A 23,957-nucleotide genomic window follows, 5' to 3' on the forward strand; every position below is an offset into this window, starting at 1 on the left:
TACAAAAATTCTGGCAAGAAGTGAATCAATGCATCCAAAACATTTTACAGATTCAAATACCCTTAATCCCACAGCTGTTTATATAAGATAAGATAAGATAATTTGTATGTAAAAAGAATCAACAAATATTTGTAGATTTAAGCATACTATTGGCAAAAAGAGTAATAGCTCTCTCATGGAAAAACATCAGAAGACCTAATGTAGACAGATGGTTGTCTGAACTATCTACAATGCTCCCTCTAGAGAAAATAACGTTTACAATAAAAATAAAAAAAAGACCTAATTCCCACCAGATTTGGGACCCTTTTATTAATTACATAATGGGAACCGACTTGACTCATATAATGGAAATGCCAGAGGATTTATAAACAGTAACCCTCGGCAGTAATCAAATCAAAAAAGATTATGAACTGAAAAAGTGTAAATTACAAATAATATATTGACCCCCAACCAAGAAGTGTAATAAATTAGTGGGGGTGGAGGGTGGGGTTTTGGTTGATTTGATACGTCTATGTATGTGTAATACATGTAATTGTATCTCCTTATTTCCTTGTAAAACTGTGAAAACAATAAAAATAATGTGTGTGTGTGTGTGTGTGTGTGTGTGTGTGTGTGTGTGTATGTGTGTGTGTGTGTGTGCGCGCGCGTGTGTGTGTGTGTGTGTGTGTGTGTGTGTGTGTGTGTGTGTGTGTGTGTGTGTGAGAGTGTGTGTGTGTGTGGGGGGGAGGTTATTCAACTACTGAATTTCTGACTACTACTTCTTTTTTTTCTTTTTTATTAGGATTCCCACTAGCACAAGCATAAGCATTGGCAGAAGAGAAACAAATTGGTCATTCATTCAACAGACGTCATGTCAAAAACACAAAATCAAAGTCACATGTCAAACTTAGTGTCTTAACTTTCACTGTACCTCGAGATAATATGATGTACATCCACACATATATGAATGTACACATTCATATTTAATAAACACAAAACATCATCTGATCACTTATGTTACCAGCGATCATGTGTTTCGACAAGTGGGTAAAAAAATATTATTATTATTTCACTCTTATCAAAGAAGCATTTCTGCCTTTATCCAAGTTCACCAACTTTTATCATCTGTTTTCTTGTTCAATAACTCGAAGATAATGTTTTAACAATAATGTGAAACAATCTTTATTAACTTCTTGAGTAATAATAATATTTATTTTGTTTATTTGTGTATCGATTTCTGATGTATGCGATCACAAAAAGATCAATCATAACAGTTATGAGACACTGGAAAACATAGCATCAACATGAAGAGGAAAAATGAATATTTACATTAACATACATGTTAAAACATAAAGAGGAATGACCACAATGTTGTACCTCAGACATTTGCCCTTCTAAAATCAATCCATCCTACGCTGTTGAAAGGTATTTAACAAAAACATTATGAACACCCGTAAAACAGCACAAAGCTCAAAGGGTTTCACATTTGGATTTTTTACACTAAACCCAAACCCCCTCAAAAACAGGACACACACATGATTTGAATAGCTGTGTGTACGTTTTATAACCAGGGTCACTACATAGTTTAACCTGGTGAAGATCAGCTCTTCCTGCAGAGTCTGAGGAAACTGTCATTTCTTCGTCAAATGTAAGATCTGCAGTGAATTTGAATTTCTCTGAGAATGACAGGGGAGTTTGACCAAAACAAAATCCAACTTAGTCTTATCTTTGTTGACTCGGCCAGTGATTGTGGGCCCCACCACAACATGTGCAATTATTTTGAAAGTCTCCTGTCAGTCATGAGTCCAAAGAATCCTCCTACCTTTCCTACCCCATACAGCACACCTGCTCATCAAAGATAGCACAGTAAAACAGAGAAGTAATCTCATTCTCGGTTTCACCTTCCTCATATACACAAACTCTGTCCTCCTCTGAAGCTGCATTAACTAGATTCTGAAACTGATGGCCATGACTCAAGTTCCTCTTGAAGTTTCCTGTTCAGAGGGATCTTTGTCTTTTCTTTAAATTACACTCAACATAGTATTCTACACAGTCACTATTCTTTGAGGCAATCAGTACATATATCAGTACATGTACATATATCGACAGGCCAGGCAAACTCCATACAGATAGGCTCCTGCCCAGCTGGTGATTTGATCCAGGAACCTTCTTGCTGTGAGGCAACAGCACCACTGCACCAACATGCAGCCCTCCTCAATAAATCACAGAGATATTAAGAGAGAGCTCATTAGATGAGTAAACTGTATTTCATCAGCATGTGCTTTGATGTGTAGTCTTTTTGCACCTGCTAGTTTCCTGTGTTTAAAAACAACTGTACCTTTAGTCTGCTCACTAACTGTAATCCGCATCAAACGAGGGTGCTGCACTTTTTTTTTTGGGGCTTGAAACATTTATTTATATAAGATTAAATCAGAGTCCTCATATCGCCATGCTGTGTGGCTATTCATAGATATGATTCTACTTGACTTTCAGACCCTTCTTCTCTTACATGCTTTGGTTCGATTTTCATCCAGAAATCTGATATCTGTAATATCTGTCTTCTGTTTGCAGTGAGACGGATTGTGATGCAAAGAAAACACTGCAGCAGAGGCAGTGGAAGTCTGAGCATATTTCTACCAAACCATACACAAGTGTTATATTACATATATTGTTTTGGGCTTTAAAAATGTCCTGATTTTTTCGGCTGCATGGACCAAAACACAGCAGACAACTAGAACTAGACAGTGTGCGCAGAGACTGAATTTAACTCCTTGACCAAAATAAATAGTCCAAAACATTTCCTGAGTCGAAACACATGCAGAATGTTTATTTGCAAAAAGGTCAAACTTAATCTAAAGAGCATCACTGACACTGATACAGAACTTTTTTCATAAATGGTGCAAAGATATGATTTATTTATATTGAACACGTTTTTAATCTAAAGTTGATATACTGGAGCTGCAGGATGGCGCAGTGGTCAGTGCTGCTGGGTCACAACAAAAGAGTCACTGGTTCTATACCCAGCCAGGCAGGAGCCTTTCTGTAATGGGATTCCACATTCTCCAAAAGCAGGAATGGTTCCTGACCAGATATTTTATGGATGGGCAGTTAATCAAGACTAATCAATCAGGGGAGACATTCAGAGCCTCCAACTGACATAATCTTTTATTTAAATTCTGTTCATAAATAGTCCATCTGTATTTCAATCAATTATTTAAACAGCACAAAGATAAGACACTCACTCTCCTCAGAAAAAATATGACAATAATAACAATACATTTTATTTATAATGCACTTTACATTCTGAGCAAATCCCAAAGTGCTCCAGGACACACCATTAAAACAGCAAAGGTTAAAAAAACAAAAATTACAGCTGTAATAGTTGAGCATTTGAGCCCAAAATAATCACTTATTAATTGTTCAGTTAATTGTGACATTGATTTATTAAGGCCATATGGTGCATCTTCCTCCCACAGTCCAGCAACAGACTCAATAGGTTAAATAGTGTCTTTAAATTGACTGTGAGCGTGTGTACGAATGCTGGTCTGCCTTAATATGTGAGATCTTTGATAGACTGTCGACCTATCACTTCTATCTCCAGGTGTTACCCTACCTCTCTCCAAGTGACAGCTCTCTCACTGGATTAGATTCAGCCCGCCTGACCTGAAATAGATAAGCAGTATGAATAATGGATGGAAGAATGAAATACTGAAAAAAAAATATGACGATGTATCTCAAAGTTATAACAGAATATTGTAAAACTAATTCCTCAGAACAAGATCAGTTGCATTAAAATGTCAGTGTCTCGAAATTAAGAAAATACATCAAATTTCGGATTTTTTAAAAAGGTATTTACTATAACCAATAATGTTTTTTGACTAAAAATACTGATTAAACACCACAAAATATGTAAACAAAATTGAATAGTTTAGCACCTTAGAGCAATGATTTTTTTTTATCAATATTATTAAAATTTGCTGGAAACCTCACATTAAGCACATTCAATCCAGGCTGTCTCGAAGCATTTCAGTTCTCGCCAAAGCCAAGAACATTCTGGATCATAAATCACTACACATTCTCTACTGTTCACTTATTTTACCATATCTAAGTTACTGTACTGAGGCTTGGGGAAACACTTATAAAAGCTCACTACAACCACTGTCAGTACTAGAGAAAAGAGCCATCAGAATAGTTCAGCATGTTGATTTCTGTGAACACACAAATTCATTGTTCCTCAAATCCAAAACATTGAAATGATTTGACCTTGTAGATTTTAAAACTGCCCAAATTGTGTATAAGGCAAGGAAAAGTCTACTGCCAGGAAATATTCAAAGATTGTTCTTTGAAGAGAGAGGGGTTATAACTTAAGAGGGAAGTTAAGATTAAAGATGGTGAGTGTTCGGACTACAAGGAGAGGTTTTTGTATTTCAATCTGTGGTGTAAAACTGTGGAACAGTCTCAATATGGAGCTACAGCAATGTCAGAACATAATCCAGTTCAAGAAGAAGTACAAAGAAATGATTTTCATGAGGTACAAGGAGGAAGACAAGTATCTAGAATCATGAGAATCATTGATTGTCGGTGTAAATATGAAGATTTGACTTGTGGGAGTGTATAATATAGAGCTCTGGAAAAAATTAAGAGACCACTGCACATTTTTCTGAAATCAGCATCTCTACATGTATGACAGCCATTCCATTCCAGTGTATGTTGAATTCCAACACAAGCACACCTCATTCTACTTAATGAGGTACTGATTAGGTGATCACCTGAAACAAATCTTATTTAACGAGGAAAAGTATAAAAACCACTGCTGAGGTCATCACTATTCTCTTGCAGTAGGACCAGCTGGATGGCAAAAACAGTGCTAGTAGTACCTCTAAAGTAATTGGAATCAAAAAATAACTATTTACCATGCCAAAAGAGTTGAAAAGAAAAGTTTTGACTGAGGAAAAGAAGGGTTCAATTCTGTCTTTACTGGCAGAGGGATACAGTGAGCGTCAGGTTGCTTCCATCCTTAAAATTTCTAAGACGGCTGTTCATAAGAACAAGGTCAAGTAGCAGACATTGGGGACAACAAAGCTACAGACCGGCAGAGGGCGAAAACGACTCTCCACTGACCGGGATGACCGTCAACTCATTCAAATGTCACTCAACAACCGTAGGATGACATCAAGTGACCTACAAAAAGAATGGCAAATGGCAGCTGGGGTGAAGTGCACGGCAAGAACGGTTCGAAACAGGCTCCTAGGGGCAGGGCTCAAGTCGTGTAAAGCCAGAAAAAAGCCCTTCATCAATGAGAAGCAGAGGAGAGCCAGGCTGGGGTTTGCAAAAGACCATAAGGATTGGACCATAGAGGACTGGAGTAAGGTCCTCTTCTCTGATGAGTCCAATTTTCAGCTTTGCCCAACACCTGGTCGTCTAATGGTTAGACGGAGACCTGGAGAGGCCTACAAGCCAGTGTCTCGCACCCACTGTGAAATTTGGTGGAGGATCGGTGATGATCTGGGGGTGCTTCAGCAAGGCTGGAATCGGGCAGATGCGTCTTTGCGAAGGACGTCTGAATCAAGCCACGTACAAGGTTATCCTGGAAGAAAACTTGCTTCCTTCTGCTCTGAAAATGTTCCCCAACTCTGAGGATTGGTTTTTCCAGCAGGACAATGCTCCATGCCACACAGATAGGTCAATCAAGGTGTGGATGAAGGACCACCAGATCAAGACCTGAACCCCATTGAAAACCTCTGGAATGTGATCAAGAGGAAGATGGATGGTCATAAACCATCAAACAAAGCTGAGCTGCTTGAATTTTTGCACCAGGAGTGGCATAAAGTCACCCAACAGCAATGTGAAAGACTGGTGGAGAGCATGCCAAGACGCATGAAAGCTGTGATTAAAAATCAGGGTTATTCCACCAAATATTGATTTCTGAACTCTTCCTAAGTTAAGAAATGAGTATTGTGTTGTTTAAAAATGAATATGAACTTGTTTTCTTTGCATTATTTGACGTCTGAAAACACTGCATCTTTTTTGTTATTTTGACCATCTGTCATTTTCTGCAAATAAATGCTCTAAATGACAATATTTTTATTTAGAATTTGGGAGAAATGTTGTCAGTAGTTTATAGAATAAAACAAAAATGTTCATTTTACTCCGACACATACCTATAAATAGTAAAATCAGAGCAACTGTTAATTTTGCAGCGGTCTCTTAATTTTTTCCAGAGCTGTATATATTTAGTATAATGCCAGAAAATAGTGAATGAAGGGGTAGGATTAGATAAGATTTAACTTCTTCTTACTCCTTTTCGCACATGTGAAGTAAAATGTTTCAGTGATTGCTAATGGAACTGATTGATTTTGTTTCTTTTGTATAACTATTTCTTCTTTTCTACTTGTTTGTTTTTTTTTCTATTTTACTTTTACAGGATTGAAATAAAGACATCAAATCAAACTCAGAAATTATGATCACAATGTATTTAAAGAAAATCGTTTTATTGCCTTAAAATAATGAGGTTTGTCAGACTGTTAATCATTTTAAGAGTCAAGGAACTCATTATTTATCATGAATACCCAAATAAAAATAAGGTTATTTGTTTAAAAAACATCTGAAGTTGAATCTGAAGAAATCAAACGTAATGAGTCATGTCTCAAACTTTTTTTTAATATCTTTATTTGAGTCCATTTTCATTAAAACATGGTCACGACGTAGAGCAGGAGAGTACAAAAACTGGACTGGTGACAGGTACAAAGGTTGATTCCTGGTTATTTCCTTCAGTGACAGTAGAAATGTTCATTACGGAACATCCTACATATAAACCAACACACAAACATTCATGATATTAATCCGGAGTGTGACTTCATGATAAACTGTAGAAAATGCTGGTAAAGTCTTCAAAGACTTGTACAAAGTGACTCATGTAACAGTGCTGTTTAACCAAAATACAGTTTCTCTGATACACGGATATTATAAATAGTTTGCAAAGTTTAAATATTTAAAGTGGTTTCATCCTGCATCACTCAGGGTGGAGCAGAGGCACAGAGTAAACATGTAAATAAACACTCACAACAAAGTAACAAGTGTTTGAGTTTTTACAGAGGTAAACCAATGGGTAAGAAGTGTTGCAGTACCTAAAGCACCACAGCTATGAGCATACGGAGGGCAGCGTAGAACTGTTTCTGATGGAAGTGCTGGGAGCTGGCTCTGTATGTCTCGGTCTTCACAGGTCCATGTCCTGATCGCTGACGCTCTGACGGAGATAATCCTCGTACAGCTTCTTCTACAGAGACACAGAACAGAAAACAAAATCAGCATGGTCATGTTTACATCCATACATTTTGAAGTTTTCTAAAACGGTTTCAAAAAAAATAAACAGAATCACTAAAGTTTGTCATGATGAGGTTATTTCTTGCAGAGTTCAAAGGGTCAAACCCATAGACTGTATAAAATGTGGACGTGTTTCTGAAGCGCTGTTTTGAGGCCAATCGTCGTCGGCAGCCATATTGCTGTCGAGCGATTGTGACGTAAAGAGGCGAGCTTTGAGCCTCCTAGCCAACAGCTACAGTGTTCCCGCCTGTCAATCCAGTCAGCTGTGCCTCTCATTGGAAGACTCGTAATCTCAATATCTTAGAAATTGCAGTGTTAGAAAAAAATTCACCCACAGTACAGTGTGTGCAGATGGAGAAATGAGTTATCAAGACTACACTCGTCTTTTGTACCAGGCTGTAAACATGTTTATTTCTGCTGTAAAGATCGTCTATTTTGAATTGGTGTGTATGTGGTTTCTGGTACTTCCGAGCCAGCCTCAAGCGGATCCTCGATGAACTGCAGTTTTAAGCAATTCCTGGACTACTTTAGACCGGAGGTTGCCGCTTGGTCAAACACACCCCAATACTGCTTTGACTATTATTATTATTATTAGATTACATTAGATAAGAGAACTTCATTGATCCCCTGTGGGGGGAAATTCATATGTCCAATTCCACCAGATCAGTGTCCAGTCCGACTCCAATCTGCTGAGTTCTGGCTCTGGGCTCTCTCGTCCGTCAACATTCACAGGACTGCTGGACCGCCGGAGTCACGAGATTGAGGTTTTCCCGTGGTAATTACTGAATCAACGATTCTCCTCCTCCTCTCCTCATCCATGCTGTCTTTATGGTCCTCTGAAAACCTCTGACCTGTTGACTCCAGGCCTGTCTCTGCTCATCATGATGGTTTGTTGTTGTAGTTAAGTGAAATACGATCTGGTGATAAAACGGAGTGTTTTATTCTGAAAATTAACCAGATGTATTTGTTTTGTTTTGGTGCCTGACTTCCTGTCCTGCTCTATCTTTAAACTTGATGCGTCTTGTTCCGGCATCCAGCAAAAATAGAAGTCTTGTGTATCTGATCCGGAGGGCTCTGACCTGCCGGATCAGGGACGCAGCCGGAACGCAACAGAGTGTATCCAGTGGAAGTTAACACATTGACAAGAATAGAAACCTATCAGATCTGGTGCTGTGACAGATCGGAGACGGACCGGACACAGATCTGGTGGAGTTTGAACGTTACCTGTACATGTCATATTCAGTAAAACACACAGACGTGGTACCTTTTTAGTCTTGACCACCTCCTGGACGTACTCCAGCTTCTCCTGCAGCTGCCTCTTCTGTTTGCCGGACAGGGTTGATTGAGTTCTGAAAAATAATTAAAAAGGTAGAGATCAACAGATGGTGGAGTTATTCACGGGACTATTCTTGATAGCACAAGGGGAAATGTAAGACTGTAAAGTGGAATAGCAGATTAAAAAAATGAAGGTATTGCAGGCAAGGAAGAACTTCACACGCTGAGCTCATACCTGAAGGAGAAGCGCGCGATGAGGAGAAGGAGGAAGGAGAACAGGACGAGTCCAGCACAGCTGTACAGCTGCTGCTCCACAGAGAGCGAGTCCAACACTTTCACTACTGGATTCTGTGGATTCAAAGAGAAGGTACGATGAGACTTTACCGTCTCATACGTAAATTAAGCGATGTACACAGTGGACTATTCTGAAACTCACCAGGTAGACGGAGAGCGCCTCTGTGCCCTGACGGCCCAGCCCCATCTCCAGCAGCTCCTGTGACAGTGTGCCGAGCACCAGCAAGGCCATCAGCGCCATAGGCACGCTGAAGCCCAGCAGGGTAAGGAGGCAACCTTTACAGCGCGCACGCCGGTTTCTAGTACTCGTCTGTCTGTGAGAGAAGACACGCAGGTTACTCTCTGAGGGTTCAACGGAGCTACTGTTTGGAGTTTGGATGAGAAACTCTTCTTCTGTGATTGCACTGAGTCACCCAAAGAAAACAGGTCTAAAGTGTGTGTGTGTGTGTGTGTGTGTGTGTGTGTGTGTGTGTGTGTGTGTGTGTGTGTGTGTGTGTTACCTGTCATTGTGTCTGTGTGTGTTACCTGTCATTCAAGATTGTGTCGGTGATGGCCTCACTGATGATCTCGCAGTCCTTCTCCAGAGAGTTGAGCGTGTTCTGGACCGTCTGGTTGATGGTTTTCTCAATGGTGCGACAAACCTCCTCGATCTGGTTCACACAGCGACTCGGCTGAAAACCGGAACAGAGAGAAATTATTTCATTAAAAGGCAAAGAGGAATAAGTGAAGAGAGCAGAGGTATGAGGAAGTTCACAATCACAGATAAACCCTCACCTTGTTGGGATTTGGGACGTAGATGGTCGGCATGTCAAAACCACATTTGTTGAGACCAGGCCGCTTACAGAGCTCCTGAACGATCTGCATCATCACTCTCTGAAACAGACAAAGAGCGAGGGAATAAAAGATAAATAAACAGATAAATAGAGAGGAAACATCACTTTCTCGATCTTCCATTAAACTAAGTCTACCTGTCTGTCAGACTCTCCTCCGGCCTCGTCAGCCTTGCTCAGGTAAAATCTCAGCCGATCCCCGTGTTTCTCGTTCAGGCTCTCCACGATGTTGAGGGTTCGTTTACACAGAGCCTGACCCATGGGGTCAAAGAAGACCAGAATCAGGTCACAGAGATCCCCTGAGGAAGAAGAGGACCATCATTTATTGTAAAGCAATGACACATCTGTAATGTAGGTCAGATGTTTACACAGATTTCTTATTTTATGTGTAGGATTTTTACTTTTTGGTCCTTGTTTAGACGGGCTTCAGTTTCATGTCAGCGTCATTAGAAAGTTAAATAATGGTGCAAAAATATTGCAGCAGAAATGTTTACCCAGACTTTATGTGTGATTTTTTTAGGGCTACCTTTAAAGCAAAGACTAATTGAACATATTCACAGGGGAAATGGAGTCAAGTTGGGTTTATCAACCACTTGATTTATTTCCAAAATCCACTTAATCCACTTCCAGCTCAGTAAGTAAGATAAAAGGTGTTAATATACAGCACACAAGCCAGTATTTGAACTCTCAGCAGACCCTTGATAACCTGAGTATGAGACAAAATCAGTGAGAGCGAACTCACCCAGCCACAAGAGGACCTGGTCCACATCGAAAGGATACTTCATATCACCGTCCACCAACCCCGGGGAATCCACAAACGTCACCAGACTGAAACGTTTCTGTCTGGACGTGCAGATCTCTGTGCTCAGGTACTCTGAAACACCTGGACACATGAAAAAAGATCTGGTTACTGGGATGAACGACGTGGTTACAGTTTTACTATCAAACTTAATGTACTTAGTACAAGTTGGAGCTGTATTTGTATCCATGTATTGTGTGCAGAATGTTTGATTTGTTGTAATTCCTTGTTAACACAGTAGTTGGCATGTGGACTATGGTGTTATGTGAAAGTACAAGTAGAGGAAGATGTAATCACTGGCAGATGAGCTGCATACCAGGAGGAAGCACAGTTTTTGGACCATGGCTCCGTTGCTCTTCATTGAGCCTGTGTTCAGGCTGTATGTACAGGTAGGTCGCAAGGGGTGTGATTGTTAAATTGAGAGTGCACTGTATCGATCTTTCAACGCGTTAAGCGTTTCATTTTGACAAAATCACTGAGGGGCTGTCGCCACACTCTCCTTCAGAATATTCAGACTTTGGGAGTGTATCAGTGAAGAGAGACAAAATGTGTTGGTGTTGTGCTTTAGAAGAGAACAGAGAAGGATTCTGTGAAAGAGCCAAAATCTCACCTTTGAACTCCTGCAGAGGCTTGAAGTGTGGATACAGATGCAGGGTGGCATTTCCCTACAGACACAGAAAACAGAAAGTCTGATGGTTTGAAAAAGTCAGAGAGAGATTGATACATGTATATCAGGACCTCTAGTCACAATTTAATCCCCAGAGATGAGCTGATTTAACGTAACAACTATGAAAACTGACTCACTGGCTATACGCCTTCTGAAAATGAAGAAGGCATATAGCTGAATAAACTTTTTTTTCCCCACAATTAATTTCCCTTATGGATTTTGCACTGATTGACTCACTGTGAGAGATTCTCTCTTGCGGCCATTTGTCACAAAGTTGAAGCCCTGGGTCTCAATGGCCACTCCAGTACGCTGGATGTGCTCCTCAACGTACCTGACAGAAAACACAAAGCATTACCGAAGAGAACAGGTGACACAGAAACAGAAGGTGCATTTCGACCAAGAGTCCTGGGGTCTTTTAGCCCCCAGAACTACTTTCCCCGGAACTAAAGGTTCCTGTGCCCCCATTGTTGTCTGCATTTCGACCGCGGGCTGAAGTCCCAGGTAGATTGTGCAAATCAGGCCAGTGACGTATGGAGAAAAAACATTATATTAAATAATATTTAGAAATCTTAATAAAAAACTAAACTAGCTTTAAAACTAGCATTCACAGGAACTTCCTCTGTGTTTCAGGGGTAAAGTCCCTGTAGTCGAAAAACGCCTAGAGAGATGCACCGGGGCAGGAACTCAACTCCAATGCTCAAACATAACCACATAAAACTTGTTCACATAAAATCAATGAAGGCATCATCTGTAGCAGCTGACACAAAGATCAGAGGAAGATCTTTGCTGCACTCATCCATGATGTATTTATCACAGAAACACTCTGATAAATTGCTAACAACTCTGTGCCCAGGATCGCTGCAAAAGAAAGTATTCTAATCACCTGCCACATCTTATAAACTTGTCATTCCTGATGTATCCTCTTGTGTTTTTTATTGTGTTGCATGTAAGCCATCATTTCTGTAAAAACATATTTACCAGTTGATAAAGGAGCTTTTCCCAGCAGAGTGGTTTCCCATCAGCATCACTGTGATCTTCTTCCTGGGCGGCAGAAGCTTCACACCAACAGATTCAGCGACTGTGATCAACCCTGCATAAACAAAGAACCAGGACAAGGTAATGGTTGATGACTAATCTACAGAGGATGCTGTTGTTGTAAATGAAGGTGGAGCCATTAACATGCTGAAATTCCAGCTGAAGGACTCAGGTCAGACAGGTGAGATCAGGATTATCAGCCTCAATGTTTAAGACAAGGTGTAAGATTATTTTATGACCGATGTGAATTTTCTTTCATATGACAGGGTAAAGGAGAAATTCAACCTGGTGGACATAGAGGAAAATTCAGGTTTTAAATGGCATGACTAACTACTTTTTTCTGTCCACTTAGGGTTGCCTTGATTCGTTTTTAACCCTAAGATAAACTACATTTCAATTTGATCAAGACAGAGCACCGTGAACACATTAACATCCTTAAAAAGATTTCAATTCCTGGAATGAAAGCTTGAAATATGTGCACAAGTGTTCCATTAATGCACAACATTGTTTGATGTTGATGAAGCTATGTCCTTGCCCTGTGTCCCAGCTTGCAGAATTTCTGGATTGGAATCTTTAGTTTTCTTTCACAAGTTCTTGAGGTTGTTGATCATCTTTGGGGTGTCGGAGGGGCTCAGGAATCTCCAAGTCTCTAAACAATGTCTTTTATCTTTTGGGCTGCTCACTGCTAAGAAACTGATCCTCCTATTATTAGAAGAAGAAAGAAGCACCTACTCTCAAATTGTGGTTAACAGAGATGACGGAAACACTTCATTTAGAAAGAATTAGATTTATTTCTCTCCTTTTTACAGAGCTGAAATAATCTACTTTTGGCGTACAGTCAGGTAGCACTCCTTGGGAGGGTTAAGGGAGGGGTGAGGATGGGATAAGATCTTGTTCTACTGTTAACTTCATGCTCTGATGAAGACAGTTTTGCCTGATTATAAGGAATGAATAATCCAAATCAGTGATACTGTAGTTTGTGAGATGAGGCCTTTGAATTGTACTGTTATATGAAACTGAATGTCTATGTGGATGCTTTGTGTAGATCTTGTTTTCCTTAACAAACATTGAAACACTAAAGATTTCACTCTGGACTCCAGAAATGAAAAGATCCGGGGCGACATGAACGCAGCATTCTCTCTGGTCTCACACAGCTCTGAACGGAGCGCATTAAGAGCGATGTCACAGAGACCCTGTGACTCTGGATCTCCTTTAACACATTATTTACACTGTCTGCTCCAGCTTTGCATGGCTAACTTCAGGAACACCTTAAACACCGGCAAGAAAATACACAAAACACCTGGTGGTTAGCTAGCTAACGGTTAGCCCACCAGCAACAGGGATTACTGAGCGTTATGAGCCAGCTAGCTGACCCCGGCCAGCAAACACACACATATGTGAACTTTGTTATCAAAAAGGTAAATGTTTGAGAAATTCGTAGGAAATAATTAAACTGGACATTTATTGGATAGCCAACTCACCACTGTCCGGCTCCGTGTACAGCTGGTGACAGTCCCGTAAGATGCGCTCATCACAGGACACACCGCCTGAGATCGCGTCTGCATTAGCAGCACTTCGGCTCTTGATTTTCCCAGACATGGTCAGAAAGAAGAAAATGTGTCGAAGTTATGAGAAGACTTGCTGAAGCATCCGAAACCTGCGACTCTCTGAACTTTCTGTGGACAAGGCCGGCCGGCGTGTCTGGTTTGAATCGCCCCGGTCCGTCGGTTGAAACACGGGGGTGCGACGTAACTGAGCCACGTCGTCAGCCAGAGCGGCTTTCCGTCGCAAAGGCCTCTGGGAAATGTAGTTTTCTGTTGGCTAAAGGTGATATCGAACAAGTATACTTTACCAGGGGTTCCCAAAGTGTGGGTCGGGACCTCTATGGTCGGGACCCCCTGGGGTGTCGCGAAACACAAATGAGGGGTCGTGAGTTATTCCAGAATGTTATATTTTTTTTAATTTTCTAAAAATATTTATTATTATTATAATTATTATTTTTTGTTTATTTACCTAGGTTTTTTTTAACCTTTATCTTCCTTGTTGTTTGTACTGTTAATTATGATCATTATTTGTTAATTATTATTTCATATTTGTATTTATTTATTTTTGCTTTTCTTTGTTGGTTTTGTATTACTGATATATAATCAGGGTTGCATCTCGCTCGGCTGGAAGTGAAGCTTTCAGCAGATTGTCTGCCCCCTGGTGGCTGGCTGCAGTATAGGTAAAAAAATACAGTCAAACTTTAAAAAATAAATACACTTCGTATTACGAATGTTTCTCACATCCGTATGCTATGGTGATATGTAGTTAGTATTTGACTGTTTTCTGTTCAAGGCCTCTTTTTCCTGAAAAGTTTCTTTTTCGTTAGTGTTTAGTTTAAAAAACGGGGTTTTACTTCTGGGTTTGCTTTGATTCACAGACGCCGTAGAGGGAAACTTCGAAGGACACACAGCGTATTGTGACGCTACGCTGTAGGGCAGAGCTCGTTACAGTGGCTTTGCCGGCTCTGGCTGCACAACGGCTGTGCCCAGGAGTGGGATTTTCTGGCTTCAGAACCGTACAACGGGAAGAGGCGGAGCAACGCTGACCATTTTATTTACAGTCTATGTATATGATTTGTTAACTTGTGGTGAACAAAGAAATACTGAAAAAATGCATAAAAAAATGATGGCAAAAGTTATCTGAAAATAGTAAATTTCAAATTATCAAATTATTGACAAAAATAGTAGTTAAACTTGAAATAAAACCTTGAACGCAATGAGTTTTCTGCTTTTCTTTGTGCCAGATGACTCCTAAGTTTAGGGTTAGTGAACAGTTCATGATTAAAAGCATCAGTAGCAGCAGGTTCATTCATAACGGCACAGGAAAAACAGCCACATGCTCATATAGCTACGCTAACTTTCTGCAGACCAGCTAAATAAAGCCACATTAAATTACCTTGAGGGACAGTGGGGGGTCGTGAGTCTTTGGCACATATATTTTTGGGGATTGCAGGCTGAAAAGTTTGGGAACCCCTGAAGTAAAGGACAGACATTTTAATAAACAGCAGAATCTGAGGTGGACAAATATCAAATTATTATAATCAACTATTAAAATAAATGTTCTGGAGATGAGATTAGAGGATGAAGTGATCCTGAGCTTGAAAAAAAAAACACTGAAAGAATAAACAGCCAAGTGAAGTGTTCAAGTGAATGGCGTGACATAGCAGATTCAATTTAAATGTTGGCAGGTTGCCCTTATACTTAGATTAAGAACTAAACACAGATAAAGCTGCCTGGAAATCAAATCCACAATACTGTCAAGCTGAAAGCTTTAAGTCCTTGACATCATGTCTTTGATCAGGCATGATAAGCATCCATATAATTGAATATTGAATATTAAAGATATAATTGCAGTTAAATTGCAGTGTAACTGGCTGCTGTCTGTAAGGTTCAGAGTCATTTAGATATCTTGATGTAGTAAAGATTTTAAACTGCATCATGCATAATACATGTGTAGCCTGTAGTGTTTGGGACTGTCTGATGAAAAGAGCAGTTTAGCCTCAAAGAAAGGAAATTCTCCCCTCTTTTTAGTCTCCCTTGAATAGTTTGTCCCTTCATTTCAAAATGTGTGGATTGTAAAAGAATGAGTTGTTACTGAGATCTCTTTGAAAGAATAAAAACAAATGACTGCATTTTTATTGGTTTTGCAGAATGTCTGTGAACAAGGTCCAAAGGTTAGCATTAGCTTGTAAAGATTTAAGTCACTATAGTGACTATATCAGCTGAGACACTTCAAGATGTTATTTGAGAAGACAACACAATGTTCAATGAACACTTCAAGGAAACACATTTATTGTAAGATGAAGACTGACCAAATCAACAGAAGATTTCACAACTTACACTTTCAATGTAGAAAATAAGAAATGAGACACTATGGTGTCAAATGCTCTCAATGCAAGTTGAGGAACATTTGAGGGTTAAAATTTACTTGAAAACTTTTCAAGAAATGTAAATGCAAGCTACAAAGCCAAATGTAGAACACTGAGTGTGGCAATAAAAACCTGCATAAAGAAGATTTGATCACTCATTCTCTATTTATTTTGAGCTTGTCCTTGCGACAGGTCAAAACTTACTTACAAGGCAACGTAAAGAAAAGACTGAAGTTACCTTTTGGAGGATCTTTTTCATGGTATGTTGTCAGTTTGAATTACAGAGCAGAAACACCTGATTAGGACTCTGGCTGTAAACATATCAGGGGATGAGCTGGAAAGTGGACAGGGAAGTCTGGTGCTCTACCAGAGCTGAATGTTTATCGACAGGGGTGTGGAGAGTTTTGGGATTATGCTAGATAATCTCAAAGAGTGAAGCCTTTGAACACACCTCTGCTTGCACATCATCATGCCATGGCATGTCATGTACGTGTGAAAGTCTGGACAGTGACGAGTGTGCTTGTAGGATCTTTTTGGGAGCTAATACAATAAAGTGTTACTCTAAGAGGATACTTCCTGAACCTGAAGAGGACATACATTACATTCATATTAACTCCTTTTTGTGATAACGAGTTCATTCCAGTTATTTTCTCAACATATCCACTTTACGCCAAATATTCATAGCTCGTATCCTAAGAGTTACAAAAACACAAAACAAACATAAACCTCTTTCATATGGAAGACATCTTTTTTGTCTGAATTAACAAGATAAGCAGTGCCTGTGTTCTTAAATTGTTACTGTAAAATAACTTCTGCACTTTATTTTATCAAATTGCTTGTATTTTATATTTTAATGTTAGTTGTCGTTATCTGTCTGTTTTGTTTACTATGACGTGTGTTGCTGCCTCTCTTGGCCAGGTCACCCTTGTGAAAGAGGTCTCGATCTCAATGGGTCTCTTATCTGGTTAAATAAAGGTTAAATAAAATTTTTAAAAAAGTATCTCAGAATTACGAGAAAAGTTTTTCTGAATAAAAAAAATCTGTTCTGTTTTTCTGAATTACAGAGATAATCAGCACTTCAGCTGCACTCTGTGGGGACCAGTGTTTTCATCAATTGTCTGATTGTCTCTTGAGTCACTATGTAGCCAGCTTAAATGCATTTCAGATGCATCGTCTTATATCCATTTATGTTATTAAATTTAATTTGATGGCTACCAGACTGCACAACTCTTTCCTCTGATGACTGAACTATAACCTGTACTCTCAGCAATAAAGTGAAATACACTGTGCAATATCCCTGCCACTTCAAAATCCTGTACTGCATATAATACCTTAATTCCCAGCGCTTTTGTATATAGCAAACCCTAACTATTCTGCACTTCTGTATATACTTATTATTAATCCAATTTATATTATTTTATTCCTTCTTTCCAATAACATTTTGACTTTTTCATACTGTGTATAAGAGCATTCTGTAACAACTGAATTTCCCCCCCTGGGATAAATAAAGTAGTTCTGATTTCTGATAAAGACACTATATCCCAATGTGGCTTTGCAGGATTTTACTGTAGCAGTACGTATGTCTTTAATTCAGAAAAACAGAGCAGAATTTGATTAGCTTCCGTACTTTCACATCTGCACTCCCTGGAAAATTTTCTCCCCCCTAACTGAGTCTTGGGAGGCAGGGAGTGACATCAGAGTCATGCTGCTAAAGCCACAGTGTGACATTTAGATGATGGAGGACGAAGCAACAGAGACAGACATAATGGTGACAGATTTCAAATTTATCTCAATACAATTTATAAACACACTGATATGAAGACATCTTCCTTGATCTCATCTTTAAAATGATTTTCCTTCATCAACCTCAGATGTTTTTATTCATCCTGTTATGAGGCGCTCTTCTGGGCATAAACATCATAACCCCGTACATTTTCCTGAATTTCTCCTTCTCACATCAGCTCACCCAAAGTTTTACCAAGGGGATGGCAGGAAAAAATATTGAGTTGAATTCAGTCGTTTGTGATCACACATGCAGCTCACCTTGATAGCTGTGTGAAGTTTTAGGAGTTTAGAGTCAAAAGCTTCGGATTTCAATAATGACTGTATGTGTACATGTACGAAGTTGTGAGTGTTTGTTGCTTGTCTTTGATTGTATCAGTTTTTTGTTCTTTATTTGATTATTCTTAAAAATCATTAAAACTTCACCCTCCTCTCTCACCTTTTGGTGTGTAACTGTAGCAAAATAAATAACACTGCTGCTTCTGTTATGTAAAGGAAACATTTGTTCTAAGTACATATTCTGCTCTTTTCTTTCTTTTCTGTGATAAAGAAAATTAAAGAAGCAAATTGTTGGGAAAATGTGTGTACATGTGTTTTTCAGGCTTACAACTTTCAAAGTTCACTTAGTGTAGGTTCTGCGATACATGTCTCAGGCGGCACAGTCACAACATTGCTCTATAACAGACTTACATATGAGTGTCAAATTAATGAGTTGCATAATTGGCTTCCATTATTCTAATTATGATTATTATATTTAAATAAGTAAGGGTCAGGGTTTGACAAAGCGTCATGCATGCCAACTGCAGTGAGGCTCTACATGTTTCCTTCATGGTCAGGTCAGAGTCGTTGCTCGTTGGTTACCAGTGTGCTTTCCTCTCTTTGGCAACCAGCTCCAGGAAACGGGAATGACTTGCATAGAGCGGGAAGGACGAGTCAACATCAACCCATTTCACTTGACCTGCATCATCGCCGGCCTGCAGAGGCAGCTCACTCACACTGTTACCTGTGATAGGAGAAATAGAGGTCGGATATAGCCAAGCAATGAGGCTGAAGGAAGGCCTGAGAAATTAATTATGTGGGACTATTAAAAAATGAAAACAGTTATAGAAACCTGATTCGTCATGAAAGTTAACAGCCACTGTCTCCATCCAAGCGTTGTCAGTGTTTCTGGGATCATCGACGTAGCCTTTAAAGACCTGACAAAGACACAAAGAAATATGAGCTTTGCAAATAGAACCACCTGTTGATAGAAACGTGATAGTAAACATGGTGAGTGTCCAATAACTGACCTGGAACCCAGGTGTTTTGAAGAGTTTGGTGATGCGTTCGTGGACTTTTGCTTTGTCTGATGGCTGGAGAGTCAGCGAGTTTAACGCTTCTTCTGAGAACTCCCTCTGCAGCGTGAGAGACACCTGCTCCCCCGGATCCACCATCCCCTGAAAAAGACAAGTACAGGGACGTGTTTAAGTCACAGGATCACAATAGTTCTTATCTGAAAACACTCAAACCAATTGATGTCATGGTATGATTTCACTTCTGTTAACTCTGAGCTTTCTTAAGGAGCCGTGGGAATATTATGGATGGTGCTGTAAAAGCTAAGAAGAAGAGTGATACGACTGAGATGGAAAGTGAGATAATTAAAAGATCTCATCGAAAAAGTACATCTGCATAAAAATCAACAAGAGGAAGAGAAATGTAAAAGCCACCGACCCCAGGGATTGCCCACTCCCCGCAGTCTTTCCTCTTGATGGACACAAACTGCAGGATGGGCCGCTTGGAGACGGAGTGATTTATCTTTGCTCCTTTGGCATCAACTTTCCACCTGACAGACAGACAGTGTTAAACATCAGGCCATCAGGTTTCTGAATCTATGTTTGTTTGAGTATCTGTATGACACTAATGTGTAGAGTAAATCTCACCTGGTGACGATGGGATCTGCAGCGTGATTGGGTCCCCACCGCCCCAACAAACCTCTGCCAGTCACTCCTGTGCGACCACGAGGATTTCTAAAATATATCCAAAAATTAAAGAATGAACAGCATGTTTGCAAAAAGGTCTGATACATTTTAGAAAACAGGAAAACAAACACAGATCTTTTGCTGGACTTCATTAGTGGTTTGTGTCTTTTTATCTCTTTGTGGTCGCTCTGGATCACTCTAAAGTTTTATAAGCTGTTGTTGAAGTTTATGTCTCACTGGCTGTTTTCATCCCGCTTTGATTTTTGCAACTCTATAATAACTTTGTGTCTTTTTTTATTCATTTTATTTGATAATTTATGTACAATACCAGTCAAAAGTTTGGAAACACCTTCTCATTCAAGGGTTTGTATTTATTTTAATTATTTGAAACACTGTAGATGAATACTGAAGACATCAAAACTATGAAAGAAAATATATGGAATTATTTAATGAACAAAAAAGTGTTAAACAAACCAGAATATGTTTTATATTTTAGATTCTGTGAAGTAGCCCCCTCATTCCTTCATGACAGCTTTGCACACTCTTGGTATTCTCTAAGTCTGCTTCATGAAGTGGTCTCCTGGAATGGTTTCTAATTAACATGAGCCTTGTCAAGAGTTCATTTGTAGAATGACTTGCCTTCTTAATGTGTTTGAGACCATCAGTTGTGTTGTTCAGAGGTAGGGTTAGTACACAATGGATAGCCCTACTTGACTACTGTTGTAACCCATATTATGGCAAAACCAGATTATTTCATAGTTTTAATGTCTTCAGTATTAATCTACAATGTTGAAAATAATTAAAATAAATAAAAACCATTGAATGAGAAGGTGTGTCCAAACTTTTGACTGGTAGTGTATTTATGATTCTGAATGTGCTTCCCTCTTTTTTATGTCATTTTATTCATTTAAACGACCCATTCGCAAAACTTGTTTTTTGCTTTCGGCCCCCTTGAATGGGAAAAAAGAGTTTTGAATTTGGGTTTGAGTGAGCTTGTGTCTTTAAATGTTTTTAAAAGCAGACTGAAGGCATCAGAGGACGATGCATCAGCTTGTAGATGCTTAGACTGGTGACTTTCTGCTGCTGATCTTGGTCAGGAAAATCATGTAAAACAGATTCTTAATCTCACTGAGGTTTACCTGTTTAAATCAAATCTAAATAAAAAACATAAAATTGTCACTTTATGTCCGTGTGTTGTATTTCTTTGGCGTTCATTTATCTCTTTGCAGCTGTTTGTTTCTCTCTGTTATAGTCTTGTTATTTGTCTCCCCTTGTTTATGTTTTTTGTCTGTATCGTGTTTTCACTACTTTATTACGCTTAAATTTTTTTCTATTTCTGTCATCTTATGTCTGTTTTGTTTCTAATTTTGAATCCTTTGGTAACTCCAGGCTCATCCGTCTCTTTTTAATGTCTCTTTGTCCCCTCTCTAGTTCTTTTATATATCATCTTGAAGTAATTTAGCTATGAAATTGATTATTATTTGAATCTTTTTGGTTGTTTTAAAATCAGATGTCACTTAGAGCTGAGTCTCTGGTCTTGTTACAGCCTGTGTCCATTAGGCTCGTTGGTAAAACCATCCCTGGGAGCAACAGGTTTTAAAGCTCTGCTCTGATGGATTCTCCAAACATCTTTGTACATTAGAATTAAAACTTCATTAAGCAACTTCTCGGACATGTACAGTATATTTAATAAAAGCACTCCTTGTAATGTAAAAGCATTGCCAATATTACGGATCAAACTGAGAATCAACATCAAAGACTACTGCTTGTGTAAAAGTAATATTAGGAAAGACATTTTTATAAACTATACAATAAAACAAAATTAAACTGGTTATATATCCAAGATGTTGTTCTAATGCAGTTTTTTTAGAGTGTGTTTCTGTACTCGAAGGCTTTGAAATCACAAAATATGAATTAGCAGAAAAAAAGAAATTGTTTTAGTCTTTTTTTCTCTGACTTACAGCGGCTTCCCCTTTTCCTTTTTGTAGCTGCCCTCAAAGCTTGTCCTGTCCACACCTCCATCCACCATGTTGAACTGTGGAGAGAACGCGCTGCGAGACAAGCAGACCACATCAGCACTGACCAGTGTAACTCTGATATGTGATATCTCTGAAGGCAAAGAGTATCTTTAGCAGACAGAAAGTCTGAAAGCAGCCAAGAAAATGATGAATATCTCGTTAAAAAGAGATAACTGTTGCTCACCTGATATCAGGATCTGCCCATGCTGGCTTCTTCAGCACTGCGGGGTCGGTGTGGCTGACTGGATTATACTGAGGCCAGCTCTGACTCCAGTCCACTTTATCATCAAGGACGACGAAGCGCTTGAGTTTGGACCCTGGGTACAGGGGACACCTGGCCTTCACATGAGGAGCTGCTGAGGATGGCATCGTCCTGGCACTGGTCGTGTAGAGGAGACAGAGGCTGGAGGTGACTGGTCTGATGGTCGGACTTGTTCTAAAGGGATAGGAGTATGAACAGGAGAGGGGGGACCTGCAGGAGGAGAAACATGAGACATAAATCAGTAAGAAAGCCTAGCCCTGGTTTCCCTGCAGCAGCTCGGTCCGGCAACACCCGGCATACTTTCACTTCAGGCTCTGTAGAAAACAATCCTTCAGTACTAACAGCATTAATCTGTCACTCACTGTCAGTTACTATAGTTTGGTGGGATTAAATAACTTCACAGCTTGTCACAGAGCAGGATTATCTATCACATATGTCTCAATAATTTAACTTAGTTTAGTGTCTTACATAATGATAAGGCTTTTAACTTGTTAAATATGAATTATTAACAAAGGTTCCGGGTCTTACTTGAGTCCGGGAGAGCACACGGTGAACGGGAGTCCGAAGAGAGCAAGGGCAAGACGAATCCGGCCGATCCAGTTTGGTCTCAGAAGAAAATGTACCATCCCCTCAGACAAATCAATCAGAAGAACCACAACATGCAGAAGCACAGTATCCAGGAAGTCCACCACCCGGCGTGATGACGTAGACAAAAAGGGGTGCGGTTACGGCAGTCGCACTCGTTTCTATGGTGATAAGTTTCCACTATTTACGTTTACCTTTATCTTTATGTTGTTTGATAAATATGGGTGAATCTGACTGAAAAATAATCAAATATATTTATTAAAACAATTTTTTTAATTATATCAGAAAACATTTATTTAAATTCTATCGAAAACATGAGATTACCTACATTTATTCTTATAAAATACTGTGAAGATAACCTAGTTTAATTTATTTCCATGCAATTTTCTATGTTCTTCTGTTTGAAATACTTACTTGCATTTAACACTCCTGTTATGTTGCAGGTCAAATTGACCCTTTTTAAAGTCTATTTTAGGCAATATATGCCTTCCAAACCTGCTAAATGCAGCATAAAAATCTGGGCAGCATGTGACAGAAGAGGTGTCTCGTGTTAATTTATCAACATCACTTCATAAAAAAAAGGAAAAAAAAGCCAAAATGTAAAATAGAATAAAATAAAATCTGTCATAAAAAACTATTGTATTTATATTTAGGACTTTCCAATGTACATTAAAAAAGTGTTAACATTAATTTAAATGAAAAACGAGTGTGTTATCCTCATTGAACCATGATCTGTGAGAATTAAAGAACACCAATGGACTAAAACTTGATTTAAATGGTTAGTAATGTAGTTAAAATTTAGATTAAAAAAAATCTGTATTGGGATTTTTTGGGGGTTCTGACACTTTTGAATAATTGAATATGCCCCGGGTCAAATTGACCCAGGAACATTATTGCTGTTCCAGAGAAACGAACATAACAGGAGGGTTAAGGTGCTTTACAGGTTTTTTGGATTGCTTAAACATGATTTTGAAAACAGGCACCATTTTGTCAAAACACTACACACAGTTCACACAACCACACAAACAAGTAGCAGAATACCTCAGATCATTTGCAAAATGAAACACTCTTGTAAAAACTAAACACTCCACAAAACCACATTTTGTTACCATATGTAACACACACGTTTCAAGATTCTAGATTCGAAGGTTTTTATTGTCAATTTTCACTATATATATGAAGACATACAGGAAAAGCGAGATGCTGTTTCTCTCTTCCAGCTCTTAAATAGCAAAAA

The 23,957-nt window shown here is 39.1% G+C and overlaps 2 protein-coding genes across 2 annotated transcripts; both read right to left on the reverse strand.

The window, feature by feature from the left end:
• Positions 1–6,618: 6,618 nt before the first annotated feature.
• si:ch211-11k18.4 lies at positions 6,619–13,946 on the reverse strand. The gene is made up of 12 exons (XM_034712090.1): positions 13,684–13,946; positions 12,146–12,257; positions 11,405–11,498; positions 11,111–11,165; positions 10,444–10,584; positions 9,840–10,000; positions 9,646–9,744; positions 9,397–9,542; positions 9,014–9,185; positions 8,813–8,925; positions 8,567–8,651; positions 6,619–7,255 (listed from the first exon to the last, which is right to left on the reverse strand). Exons 1-12 carry the CDS (start codon positions 13,799–13,801, stop codon positions 7,196–7,198), a joined length of 1,356 nt encoding a protein of 451 aa, XP_034567981.1. The 5' UTR covers positions 13,802–13,946; the 3' UTR covers positions 6,619–7,195.
• A 3,932-nt stretch (positions 13,947–17,878) lies between these two features.
• On the reverse strand, positions 17,879–22,860 carry nudt9 (nudix (nucleoside diphosphate linked moiety X)-type motif 9; the record flags this gene model as incomplete). Its single annotated transcript, XM_034711428.1, has 8 exons — positions 17,879–18,900; positions 19,009–19,093; positions 19,187–19,333; positions 19,608–19,719; positions 19,817–19,903; positions 21,817–21,906; positions 22,058–22,345; positions 22,664–22,860. Coding segments are annotated over 8 exons (1,152 nt in total), but the record flags the coding sequence as incomplete, so codon positions are not given.
• Positions 22,861–23,957: the final 1,097 nt, after the last annotated feature.

The sequence above is a fragment of the Notolabrus celidotus genome, chromosome 20 (genome assembly GCF_009762535.1).
Source record: "Notolabrus celidotus isolate fNotCel1 chromosome 20, fNotCel1.pri, whole genome shotgun sequence".
Taxonomy (NCBI): domain Eukaryota; kingdom Metazoa; phylum Chordata; class Actinopteri; order Labriformes; family Labridae; genus Notolabrus; species Notolabrus celidotus.

Coding starts and splice junctions, on each gene's coding strand:
- si:ch211-11k18.4 (XM_034712090.1), bottom strand. CDS start 13,801: ATGTCTGGGAAAATCAAGAGCCGAAGTGCTGCTAATGCAGACGCGATC. Junction 10,001..10,443: donor CCAGGTCCTCTTGTGGCTGG/GTGAGTTCGCTC, acceptor CTTCTTCCTCAG/GGGATCTCTGTGACCTGATT. Junction 8,926..9,013: donor AGGCGCTCTCCGTCTACCTG/GTGAGTTTCAGA, acceptor TTGAATCCACAG/AATCCAGTAGTGAAAGTGTT.